The sequence below is a fragment of the Hippocampus comes genome, unplaced genomic scaffold (assembly GCF_001891065.2).
Source record: "Hippocampus comes isolate QL1 unplaced genomic scaffold, H_comes_QL1_v1.1 scaffold136, whole genome shotgun sequence".
Taxonomy (NCBI): Eukaryota; Metazoa; Chordata; class Actinopteri; order Syngnathiformes; family Syngnathidae; genus Hippocampus; species Hippocampus comes.
Genome location: NW_017805840.1, coordinates 402445 through 415721, shown reverse-complemented (window position 1 = coordinate 415721; position 13277 = coordinate 402445). Strand labels below are relative to the sequence as shown.

At 41.7% G+C, this 13277-nt stretch overlaps 1 protein-coding gene and 1 long non-coding RNA gene across 6 annotated transcripts in view; one reads left to right on the top strand and one right to left on the bottom strand.

Moving 5' to 3' along the window:
* Window positions 1-13277, top strand: part of kcnq5a (potassium voltage-gated channel, KQT-like subfamily, member 5a) — a 56462-nt gene that overhangs the window by 30255 nt on the left and 12930 nt on the right. For 3 of the 5 annotated variants that reach the window (XM_019888151.1, XM_019888149.1, XM_019888152.1), the window contains exons 2-9: window positions 1299-1389; window positions 2158-2284; window positions 3306-3481; window positions 4791-4916; window positions 5394-5504; window positions 5609-5704; window positions 8453-8547; window positions 9668-9694. In XM_019888151.1, coding sequence (XP_019743710.1) covers window positions 1299-1389; window positions 2158-2284; window positions 3306-3481; window positions 4791-4916; window positions 5394-5504; window positions 5609-5704; window positions 8453-8547; window positions 9668-9694 — 849 coding nt within the window. Of the gene's footprint in view, window positions 1-1298; window positions 1390-2157; window positions 2285-3305; window positions 3482-4790; window positions 4917-5393; window positions 5505-5608; window positions 5705-8145; window positions 8235-8452; window positions 8548-9667; window positions 9695-13277 lie in introns of all 5 variants that reach the window. The other 2 variants (XM_019888150.1, XM_019888153.1) reach the window with 1 other exon arrangement.
* LOC109526702 (uncharacterized) lies at window positions 4726-9257 on the bottom strand. Its single transcript, XR_002170396.1, has 4 exons — window positions 9149-9257; window positions 6023-6159; window positions 5405-5502; window positions 4726-4853 (listed from the first exon to the last, which is right to left on the bottom strand). It is a non-coding gene; the product is annotated as an uncharacterized LOC109526702 (long non-coding RNA).

Sequence of the window (13277 nt, the reverse complement as noted above, 5' to 3'; positions counted from 1 at the left end):
TGCTTTTTGTTTTGAGATTTTTTTCCTGAATTGTCTTTCATTGATTGTTGGTCTGTTTTTATGCTTTTTGTTATCTAGTCATCGTTTGTCGGTCATTGACCCATGTTGATCCATCGATGTTCAACTGGGTCATTTTTGTAGAGTTTTTGTGTATTTTCTTCTTCAGTGTTCACTCTTTGTGTTTTTGTCATCTCTTTTTTTATGTAAATTTTTTCATCCTTTTGTTATCAACTTTTGTTCATCATTCAGCTCAAACTATTGATCCCAGCACAATATTTACTTAAAGTCACATTTTCTCTTTGAGATGCACCAAATGACCCTTTTGATCGTCGACCACATCTCCAAGTGCTTCATATTTTTTTTTTAAATTTATTTTTAGAAGTAAAACTTATGGTTCAAAGCGAGTGGCTCATCTGGCAGTGTTTTGTCTTCCTCCTCCATCCTTCCATCTTTTTTTTTTTAATTCTTTCTTTCCATTCGCTCCCTCCCGGCCGCCTTGATTGAAAAGCTCTGCAGGCTTGGCACGCTCACGCGGCGTCGCGGACGTACACATACACTACATCATGACGGTAATGTGTGGAAAACGGCGACCTCTTGCATACCGCATTCTAGCACACGCGGATGATTTATTGACTCTGTAGGGAAGCTCTTAACACTCTTTACACCTTTACAAAGTGTTTCGCCTGCAGCCAAACACAGTGTGTCTGTGTGTGCGTGTGCGTGTGTGTGTGTGCGCGTGTGTGTCTCATCTAAATAAGATAAATGTGTGTGTAAAGTGATCTGGCTTTAAACTGATATCTTTTTTTTTCCCCACAAGAATATGATTTCCGATTCGAATAGATTTCCCCCCTTACGCCTTTTAGTAAAAGCAAATGGGACTTACATTGCAGACATCACACACACAAAAAAAATTATGTAAAATAATCATGTTGCTTGTATGTAATATAGGCAGATTGTTTTTGTAGTTTTTAGTGGGAATTAATTAATTTTGGGGTAAATAGTCACTGAATTGTTAAGTTGGCAACACTGACTAGGCTTTGTGTTACCTTCAGTTAAGTTGTGGCCCATAGAAGCTCCTTGCGAGTGTTTTCATTTTGTATTTGTGTGTTTTTTGAACATTTTTTTGATTTTACTAATTTGTTGCTCCTCTCTATTCGCAGCCAATTTGTTTGTGTAAAATGTGCATGTCAGCAAGTCTCCACTTTGAATTACGGATGTTCCAAAAACACAATTTATCCAGAGTGATTAAAAATAGAATTCATCAACAAAGTCCATCAATGTTGTGTTTCTATCTGCAGGTTCATCCTGGTATTTGGATGCTTGGTCCTGTCCGTGTTTTCCACCATTCCTGCTCACCAGGAATTCTCCTCACACTGTCTTCTCATCCTGGTACGAGACACGCACACCTGACCTAAAGTACAATTAACCTGTTACAACACAACAATAGCTTTTTGTTCAATTAAAAAACCCGAGAAATAAATTTATGAGTAAATTGGCATGATATTAGGATTGTTTCGTATATAATGGGACCTTGATTTACGAGTGCCTCGACTTTTTTTCTTTTGTGACAATTTGTTATGGCCAAGAGCTTGCGTCAAGCTGTTTATTGCCCCTTCTACTTGAAGTTTACTCTAAAACCAACCAAAAAAACAAATTGCGTAATTTTGCCTTACGGAAGTCTGCTAACTTAATACTAACACACAATGCCATAGACGGGCTAACAAAACAAGCAGTGATTTCCTTTTAAGCTGTTTGACAACAAACAGCGTGTGTGCACACTAACGCATGTAACAGGACAATCTTAATGATATGATGAAAGCTAACTAATATTCCTGCTTATGCCGTCCCCTTGTCGCCAAGGCTCACCAGAAGGAGTAGCACAATGTCAATGGGCTTTGAAGCATGAAATCAAGATGTTTATTTATTTGTTATTTATTCGTGTAATTTTAAAGAACAATACTGTACAGTGTTATTTTTAATCCTCTGAAGGACTTGTTTTGCGGTGCTGGAACAGTACAACTCTTTATGTATAGGACCTGGCGCAATACAGGTTGCAAAATATTGCGTGATGCATCAATGGACCGGCCAGGACACCTCTGTTTTCATGACGCAACGCTGAGAAGTGTCGCTGGCGCGTGTGCCTGTGTTCTTTTGTAGGAGTTTGTGATGATCGTTGTGTTTGGTCTGGAGTACATCATCCGAATATGGAGCGCCGGCTGCTGCTGTCGCTATCGAGGCTGGCAAGGACGCCTCCGATTTGCCCGGAAGCCATTTTGTATCATCGGTAAGACTCATTGTGTGTGTACCAGTGTGTATACCAATGTTCCCTCTTGTGTACCTCTAATGCTCTTTTGTGTGAGCGTACCTGTATATATTTGTATGCGTGTCTCTGTGTGTGTGCCTGTAAGTGTTAGTTTGTGTACCTTTTAATGCACTTTTTTGTGTACCAGTGTATCGTACCTCTGTCCCCTTGTGTGTACATGTTATGCTCAGACAGTATGTCTGGGTGTGTATCTGAAATTTTCTTTTATGTACCCTGATGACACTGTGTATGTGCCATCGTGTGTAACTTTGTCCCATTCCTTTGTGTACTTACAAGTGTTTGTTTGTGTACTTGTAGATGCATGTGCACAAGACGTGTCTGTGTACCTGTTTAGCTTTTTTTTCTTGCATATACAGTACTGTGTACACTGGCATGTGTCTATATGATTTCATGTGCGTCTTTGTGTGTGTACTTATGTTTTCGTGTGTGCGTGTACCTATGGTGTTGCATTGTATTATACTTTCATCCAACCGGTGGAACGGTATCAAGGGGCATGACAATTAAATATTTCAGAGTACATCGAGCTTGCCCATAAATGTAAATACATTTCATTAAATAATAAAAACGACATTTGTTGCGGTAACTGTTAAATATTGCGATATCGATATCGCTATATTCAACACCCGTATCGCATATTGCATCTTTTTCCGATATCGGACAGCAGTATTGTGTGTGTACCTCGAACCCCATGTGTGTAATACTGCAGTTTTGCTTATGTACGTTTTAATCATCATATGCTTTTGGTATTTACAGTCCATTTTTCTGCCCTTGTGCGTAAACCACGTTTGCGTGCATCTCGGACGAATGGAACAGAATATCACTCGAGCCGTACACTCAGACCTGTCTGGAAGGCATTCAAAAAAGACAAAGAAAACGTGTTGATGCAACACCTCCGAAGGTGACAAATTGTAAGGGGTTGACTCATGTGCATTGTGAAGCCGTTGACCTTCCACACCCCCCGCCCCAACCCCACCCTCCCCAGACATCATCGTGCTGATCGCCTCCGTCGCCGTGGTTTCCGCCGGCAGCCAGGGCAACATCTTCGCCGCCTCAGCCCTGCGCAGCCTCCGCTTCCTGCAGATCGTGCGCATGGTGCGCATGGACCGGCGGGGAGGGACCTGGAAGCTGCTGGGGTCTGTCGTCTACGCACACAGTAAGGTACGAGACGTAGCAGGAGACGGCAGAACCGTAAAGCAATAACCGGAGAACTTTGGCTCTTTCATGGTGCCATTATCAGAGTTCCGAAATAGAAAGAAAACATTTCTCAATATCCGGCGAGTGCGGTCTTGGTAAGAACAGTTTCGAAGAACATGCTTCCGAAGAACGCTCGTCTCTATGTAGTTGTGAACATCCCCCTTGGCTCTGACGAATTTCCATAAGCTGATAAAAGGGGGAAGGAAAAATAAAACGTACAAATGTGAGTACACTCCTTCGCTGTCATATTAGCCATTTGGCGAGAAATGCATCTTGGGATATTTTCTCCAGCCAAGTCTTCACAAATCACCAACTGACGCAGCCTTGGTCTCTTGAGCTGTTCTCTTGCCAGTTGGCAACCAGGCAACAGCATTCTTAAACCCCGGAACATTACTTAAAGCATTTGTACTCAATTAGAATTTTTAGAGGTCCAGATTCTGAAAATGTACTTATTTCGTTTTTTTTAAAGTATTTAAAACTGTTCCCATAAAATAAAATTGTCTTGATGATTTGAGGAATTTAATCAGAGCAGTTAAGATAGAACCAGAAGAACTATGTGTTGTGATTCCAGGACCAGTCCGGAACAGGAATGGATCCCACAAATGCAGACAATGATAAAATCGAGTAAAAAAAAAGTTTTATTTACGAAATAAAGTCACAAAGTGCAACATAAATCGCTGGGAGCTTGCAAAAGGCAAGAGAAATGAAGAACTCAAAATCACTTCAATCCGCAAACGACAAAGAAAATCCAATCAATTAGTAAAACAAAAACACACAGAGAGTAAAAATACCAAAACAAAACAGAAATAACAAGCCAAACAAAGCAAATTACAAACAGCACTCGGAACTAGATCGAGAACAACAAAGGTCTAGAAAATAACACTCGGACATAAGCAAGGCGAATTATCCGACAACTGCTGATGGCTTGGCAGTCTCTTACAACAGGTGACAGATAATGATATGACCAGGAACAGGTGCGCAACGGGAGGGAAGAGCCCTCCACTGCCACCTGCTGGAGACAAACCGAAACACAACCAGGACACACTAGAGCTCGTCTCCTCGTTCTCGTCGGCACTCATTCAGCAACGTTTTTGTCCTCTTTGGAAAGTCTTTAGCTACTCAATTAAAACGGCGTCTGAAGCACAACTGCAATTGAGGTTGCGATTAAACTGTTGGCTGCTGAGAGTGAGTATTTATTTGGGTTGAGGTTGCGATTAAACTGTTGGCTGCTGAGAGTGCGCATTTGGACAGTGTTGTATGTGTTGGTTGTTAGGAGCTGGTGACGGCGTGGTACATCGGGTTCCTGGTGCTCATCTTCTCTTCCTTCCTTGTGTACCTGGTGGAGAAGGAGGAAAACAAGGACTTTGCCACCTACGCCGATGCTCTGTGGTGGGGCACGGTGCGCAAGAGCCACACACGCGCACACACTCACACACACATGCACATTCCTTCCCAAACACTTTTCAGACCTCATATGTCATCAGAACATTGATTCAACCGACTGTCAAACTGTGAAATAAGTAGGGCATGACATCCATTGTTTTTTTTCTCAGCCCGAATTGATGCTGATTTTACACAAAGCTCATCATTTTAATGCCAGTTTGTACAGATGGACGATTTGTTGTCTTGGTAGGTTGTTAATTGGTTAGTGAGTTTGTTTGTTTGTTTGTTGGTTGCTTCATGAAAAGAGAAGTTAATTAATTGAGAGCCACCCGTGGGTACAGAATGAAATCCATTATTCTTCCATTGCTCTGTCACACAGCATTAACATCAAATTCCACTGAAAAGTCCACAACAATCAATCCACCTTGTGTCCTGTAATACAGACGATTTAAGCCTCAGGACCATCAGGCTGAACTACTTTTGAACTTTTCAGATCACACTAACCACCATCGGCTATGGCGACAAGACGCCGCAGACTTGGACTGGGAGGTTGTTGTCTGCTGGCTTTGCTCTCCTGGGAATCTCCTTCTTTGCCTTGCCTGCTGTGAGACACGCACGCACACACGCGCACGCACACACACGCACAAACAATAGACATTTTGTGTACATTGTTCGTTTGGCTCATTGAGGGGTTTTTTTTTCTCTCAGGGCATCCTGGGTTCAGGTTTTGCCCTGAAGGTACAAGAGCAACATCGGCAGAAGCACTTTGAAAAGAGACGAAATCCTGCAGCCAGCCTCATTCAGGTAATACACACACACACACACACACACACACACACACACACACACACTGCACCCGTTCCTCATGCACTACCTGAAGATCAGAAACAACCTTCTTAAGTATTCCCTACTGTGTGTTTAATGTCACACTGTTGCATGTTTTCACCTGTGCTCAGCCAATCAGTGGAGTTTTGTGTGTGTGTGTGTGTGTGTGTGTGTGTGTGTGTGTGTGTGTGTGTGTGTGAGTGTGAGTGTGTGTGCGCGCGCACGTATGGTACGTGTGTAGCTGGTAATTAATGGCGTGAGCTGTTACCATGGCGATCTTGCCCCGGACAGACGTACCTCCAGGCTGCAGTGATACGTCACATCACGCCATATGTTTCCACTTTTTCTTTTTTGTCTTCTTCTCTTCCTCTTCCTCCTCCTCCTCCTCTTCCTCCAGTAACTTGACAACATTTCCCCCAACAGGTGAAACCAACCTTGGGAGCAGATTGAATTGTGTTGATTAAAATGTGATGACGCAGCTCATCGATGAAATACTTCTCCATTACTCACCCACGTCACACATTTCATCTCTGCGTTGTGTTTTTTGGCTGGCGGGTCGCTGGGAAAATTACCGCCACCTTAGCTGGTCCCCGTCCAGCTGTTGTTTTGAAAGGGGAGATGTTCGGTCCAATTGAGTGGCATTCAAATTAAGACCTGGCTGCCAGCTGATTGGCGGTAGTTTTCCCTACCCGTGTGTGAGCGTTCGTGTGAATGTTGGTTTCATCATGTGAGTCACAAGCAACAGTGTCACAGTGCACTCTAATGCAAAAGTCACAAAAAATGCGGGGTCAATATGCAGATCCATTCATTAGTTAGTCGATTGGTTGATGAGTTAATTTGTCAGGCGTTCAGTTGGTTGGTTAGTAGAGTTTGCTGGTCAGTCTATCTGTTCATCCATCTGTCTATCAGTTAGTTGATGGTTGGTGAGTTACTTGGTCGATTTGGTCATTTGGTTGGTGGGACAGATTATTAATTATTTGCTCTGTGATTAATTTGGTTAGATCATTAGTTAGTCGGTTGGTCAGTAAATTGGTGTTAGTTGGTGGATTGGCGGCTGGTTAGGTAGTTGGTTCCTTTGTAGATTAGTCGGTTGGTTGGCTGGTTAGTTGGTTAGGTATGTAGTTAGTAAGTCTGTTAGTTGGTTGGTTAGTTCTTTGGTTGGTTAGGAGGTTGGTCAGTTAGTCTGTGAGCTACATGGTTAATTGGTCAAACTGTCAATTGGTGTGTTTGTTTGAATTTGTTTTAATTGGTTGCTTGGTATGTCTGTCAGACTGTGGAAGTTAGCTTGATACTTTGTTGAGCTGTCTTTCTGTTGGTTGGTTAGTTGGTTGGTTGGTCGGATGATGTGTTAGTTTGTTGTTAGTAGTTAAGGCAAAGGCTGCTTGGTATGTCATGTGAGTCAGTCGATTAGTTGATTTGTTGGTCAATTGTATGGATGGTACATTAGCTAGTTAGCTGGTCTGATAGTTTGTTTTTGGTTAGTTTCTTACTTTGTTCTACCAAACTGTGAAGTCGGTCTTTCCATCACTCAAAATGCCTCACTCATTGAAATCCATCCTGACAAACAATAGTGATATTTGAATGGAATCGAATGCCTGTGTAGGACCTTAAAAATGGCTGCCAGCCTGATCTTGGTGATGCGCTCAGGAAGCCATTTTGATGTCACATGATCACATCATTCACATTGGCTGTTTTTTTTTATCATTCCCTATATCCTATTGTGTACAGTGTATTTAGCATTTTCCAGTGCCGTTCAAATGTGTCATGTATTTAGTTTATGCTCTAAATCAGGTGTGTCCAAACCCAGTCCTTGAGGACTGCTGTCTTGCTTGTTTCCCTACTCCACCACACCTGATGCAAATGATCAGGGTCAGGATCAGGCTTCTTCGGAGCTCGCTGATAATCTAAATAGCATAATTAAATCAAATGTTTTAAAAAGTTTGATTTCATTCAATGGGCCTCCATCTGGTGTCCTTGGCCATCAGAGGGCAGCACAATGCTTACAGCCATGTTACATATACAGTATATTTGATAATGGAACACGGACGGCAACTAAGCTGTAGTCATTTCAGTTAGTTAAGTTTTCCGCAGAGGATAAAGAATATATGCCTGTGAGTATTGGATGTAAGTTCTTTAAAGGAGAAAGAAGTACCGCTCGTTTTATATGCCCATCGATGGAGTTTTACATTGTGTGTTAGCATTAAGCTAATGGACTTTCTTTGAGGCAAGTGGACTTTTTAGTGAACTCCACAGTGCACCACATCATAAAGTAATACCCTGTGTCATGATTAATGAGTGTGGAACGAGTGAATGATTCTTCCCACAGCCATTCCCTTTCGCTTCACCATCTTTGTACCATTGCCCCACTATATGTCGTTTGTGTGTGTAAATGTGTATACATGTCACCCCACCACCACCAGGCAGCTTGGCGTCTGTACTCCACTGACGGTGCCCGTCCCTACCTCCACGCCACCTGGCACCACTACCAAAGCGCCCTCCCCCCCCTCAGGCATGTATCCCCCCCACCCTCCACCACCACCACCACAACCGCCTCCTTCCGGCAACCACACACACTGCATCAACAGTGCCCCCTACTTTAAAAAAAAAAACAAAAAAAAAAACCCTAATATGCTTTTTCTCTTTGTTCCTCCTCACTACTCCTCCATGACCCCTCCTTGTTTTCATTTGACCTGTCAATCATAACCCATCCCCCTCCTCTGCACGTAGTGTGTCTGGCGTAGTTACGCTGCCGATGAGAACTCGGTTTCCGTTGCAACCTGGAAGCCTCATTTGAAGGCATTGCATACCTGCAGCCCCGCCAAGTAGGTGGACCCCCACCCAAACCCTCAAACCCCGCCTCGCTTCTGGACTTTAAACGTGGCTTCCACTTCTTCCTCTTTCTTCTCCATCGTCTTTGTGAGACACGTCAATCTTTTCACCCTTTACACTCTGGCATGTGCCATTCTCGCACCCTTACACCGGCCATATTATGTAGAGATTAAAAAAAGTACTCACACTCCTGGGTTTTGAGGCCAAAATGAATCTTTTTTTATCTAATCATTACTTATAATTTCATGTGAAAATAGATATTCATTTTATTTGTTTGCAGTGACGTCGATGTATTTTGGTGATCATCTTGTTTATTGTTTTGTTGCCCCTCCTTTTCAGGTCAAAGCACATGCCTAAAATGATTTGATCATTCATTTAGGGCACCTTTGTGCAGATTTTTACTCTTATTTTATAAACTTTATTTTGCATTAAGACAACTAAAATGGTTAAAGTAAGGAAGTCAGGTGAACAAAAAATAGCCAGCGTAGAGTTCAGTGTTATAAATAAAAAAAAAAAAAACAATTTTTTTTAAAAAGAAGAAGAAGAAGAACAGACTCTTGGAATAGACTCAAATTTGTCAGTTATATACAATACCTTTTTTTAGAATGTCTTTTTATGTCATGGAGTCATCCGTAGAGATTGAAAAAAATACCTATTTTGACAAGGTAGGGAAAAGTGAGTCAAAGTAAAAAAAAAAATCTTAAAAAAAGGAAAATAGAAAATTAATATTCAAATTAAAAAAATATATATATATACTTAGGTACAATAACGGCCGATGTTACTTCCGGGGTTTAATGTACTGACAAAATAGCCTCCACACTTTAATTAATTACATGAAATGTGTGCTTCTGACAAGCACAACACACTTCATGCCAGATGTTCTTCCCTTTCTTTGGTTGTCATATTAGCCAACAAACGTTCCACGTTCAGCTCCTTACACCCCACATTACCTTCTTCTTGTGCATGTCTACAGCTTGCATGTGTTCACTTTTTGGGCTCCCCTGTGCGTGCTCTCTCACTTGAATGTTCTCCTGTATTAATCCTCTGGAATACTGACATCTCTCCTCCTTTGTCTCCTCTTTCTCATCTTCGTCGTCGCACTAACCTTTGAAGGAAAGAGCAGGGCGAGACCGCATACAGGTTTGTACCACACACACACACACACACACACACACACACACACACACACACACACACACAGCTGGAAGAGTAAATAGTAGCATCTGCAGAAATTGAACAAAAGTCAGCAAGTATAGTCAGCAGCATTCTACGCGGCAACTGCACGTTAGCGATAACCGCCGTAAATACTCGTGCAGATTTGATCAAAAGGCATACATTGGGAATTTGTCGTGGTGGGTGTGGAAAAAAGTCAGCAAGAATAGTCGGCGGCGTTGCATGTGGAAACTGCACATGATTAATACGTGCTATGTATGCAGATTTAAATGGGATGTGATTGTGAACAAAAAGGCAGCAAGAGTAGTCAGCGGCGATGGACACACATATCTTACAAATTCAGATGTGATTGTGAATGAAGGATATACCTTTAGGTATCGTAGCAACTCTGTGAGTAAATAGACAATGTACGGTACGTACAAAAGGGAGCAAGAATAGTCAGCAGTACTAAATATTCCAATTGTATACAGTACATGAATAATCAATACAGATGTGAAGGGTTAGGAAGATTAATAGTAAATACACAGACATTAATTAATGTGGGGGAAAAAAGTCTGGAAGAATAGTCAGCTGTGTGTGTGTGTGTCTGTTGCACATGAGATGTGCTGCATGTAACCCTCAGCGTGCAGTATTCAGTATGTGTTTTTTTTTTTGTTTTTTTTCATTTAGGATAGCATTGAATATACCGCAACCCCTGGAATAAATCAAGTTCAAATGGAGAGAAAGTTGCTTTCTGACAGAAAGTTTAATAAGCCTGATTGAGTTTTTACGCTCTGGCAACATTTGGCAGCCTCCTGCTGAGCCGTCAGCTTCTGAACGCATTTAAATTTTTATTTTCTTTTTTACACTCCGTTAACCGACACAAGCAAAAGTGCTTGTCATCCTCAAACCAAAAGTTTAATTAGGGCTGCCCACATCTGCATCCAGCATTGCAAGCTCTCATAAATCCCTGGCTTTAATTAGGCTTTCCCTTCTTAGGAGTGCAAAGCCCATTTTGCACTTGTGGCACAGATTTTTTTTTTTTTTACTACTTTTAAACAGTGTCATTGGGGTTTTTATTTGAGCTAAGTCAAAGACAAATAAATGGCCGTTTTGTCCCAAACCATTTTTTTATTTAGTGCAAGCCAGCTTTACGACAGCACTGTTGTAGTCTTCATCGTCATTGGGGTATCTGCTGGTTGGCGTTTGCTCTCATTGATTTGTTTAGCGTGAGGTCCTTGTAAATTTAAAATGGAACCCAATATGAACCCTGAAAAAGCTTACCGAGTACCCACTTTCAAGTTTCCAATTCCTCCTGGAAAGTTAAAAAAAGGAATTACAATGCACCAATTGGTCTTGACTGATGGAGATGAATGCCATCAGCCATGGGGCTATCATTAGCCTACTAGCATGGTTACCTCGAGTAAGTAATATTTGAATGTTACTGGAAAGCAAGAAAAATATTTTTAGCAAGCATATTGATATATATTTTTTTTAATTGATTTGGCAACAGTTGTGCCCAAATGGCAGGACATGGAGTGGAGACAAGACCCATCTGCATTGGAAGAACGCTTAACTATATAAACTGCGGTTATTAGCCTAGCGTTATTGTTTGCAATTCGATGCTGTGCTGTAAATTGCGCACGATGGGATTACCTACTTGGTCAGTGTATTGACAAGTCAAAGTGGGTTGGTGTCCTACATTGTCACTGCTAAGGCAGTTCTGTTGCGTTGTCGCTCACTCCGCACAAGATATCGGTCGGCAGCATTGCTAGTTGCACTCATATAGTTGGATTAGATTGCCGAACAAAAACATTTTCGGTGTTAAGCGCGTTGCTAACACCGAAAACAAAAGTATGCTCGAAATAGTTTTAGCCCTAAGTATTACTCAAAAGATGTTTGGCCAAGTTTACTTCACGCTTGACCTTTAAGCGAAAGGGCGGGCGGGTAGCGGCGGGTGGCGGTTTAAATGCTACATTCGGAGTGAGTTTAGCGGGGCGCGAGGTAGTCGTGCGCACGCAGAGACCAACGTGTAATTACCTGGTAGCTTGCCACAAGGGGCTGAGTTTATTAAAACGAGGTCCCCCATTGCGCATTGAAAAGGAAATGATCGAGTGACACCACAATACACTGAGACTTGACACCTCCGTGGCTTTACTATATTTAGGCCAATATTGTTTTGGTGTATGTACAATTGTGTTTGTGTGTGTGTGTGTGTGTGTGATTGGCCGAGGGAATTCTATCTCCAGCCCATCTACAGCTTCTTTTAATATCTTCTTCCTCTTCCCATGCGCTCTAGTAAGAGTCACGGGAAGTTCTTCCGAAGGTATACCGGTACTAGGAAATACAGGAGGTACTTCCCAGCATCCTGGCTGCGCCGTCCCTAAACTAATCTGAGCAAAGCACACCACAAACTGCGGGAATGACTGACTAATAGCATGGACGATAGATATATTTTTTTGTTTAGAACAAACTCAGCAGAATTTATAGTTTGATGGTGAATTTACGCAGCAAATTTGAATCGAGTTTCAGTGACTTGCTGGGGTAACGATACAGTGCTTAACTAATATATTAGACAAGCGTCCAATGGAGGCAGGCGGTCAAATATATTTCTTAAACACTGTATATCTTTACATAAATTGAATTACCACAACATGAGGTTCATTGTTCAGTTTTTCCATCCACACTTGGTTTATTCAAGCAAAATAATGGTACAGTAGTCTGCTCCATCGTTGTTGTTGTGACAAAAGTGAAAAAAAGTAGTTATATATTGTCCAACCCCTCCTGTAAAAAAAAAAAAAAAAAATTAAATCAAATTTATCTTCCAAAAAAAAAAAGATCAGATGGGAAAATATCCGCGTTTTTCTTCTTTGCCCTTGGCCCTGCTCCATTGCATGCTGGTCCTTTTTTTTTTCAATTGCATTTAGTACGTGTCTGCATCTCAGCGAAAGATTAATGTGCATCATGTGCATTCTCGAAGTCTTTTGAAACTGTTTTCTGTAGTTCCTCAGTGTTTTGAGTGACACCTCAACTGGAAGGTCTCACGGAAAGTAAGGCTGGCTTGCCTTTGCTTAGGTTGTGGGTAAGGTTTGTCTCTGTTGCGCTCCTTGGATAAAGTGGAAATTTCAGTCCTTGAAGTCAATTTTGCTAAGTATGACATTTGGTCGGCATGTTTGTCATGAGTAAATCCATGAAAAAGAAAGTCGAAGCCGTGCCTAAAAAGACACAGGAAATGTGTCATTTTGTTTGGAAGCAAACAATGGACTGTAATTTTGACCATTTCCTTCCAAGCCAAACCTCTCCGACTGGAATGCTTGTCAAACCGAGCCAGTTTTCTTTGACAACATGAAATTTGGAAGGCACATCTATCATAAGTAGACCCACAAAAATGTTTCCAGCCAAGGTGGAAGCGACACAGGAATTCAGCCGATTTGGTTTGAAACTGATCATTTTGGCAATTTCAGAAGGTCCATCAAAAGGAAACTTCTATTACTGTCGATTATTTTTTTTTTAATCCTCTCCTAGTTTCATTTATGATACTGTATTTGGTTGGCCTATCTATTATGAGTAC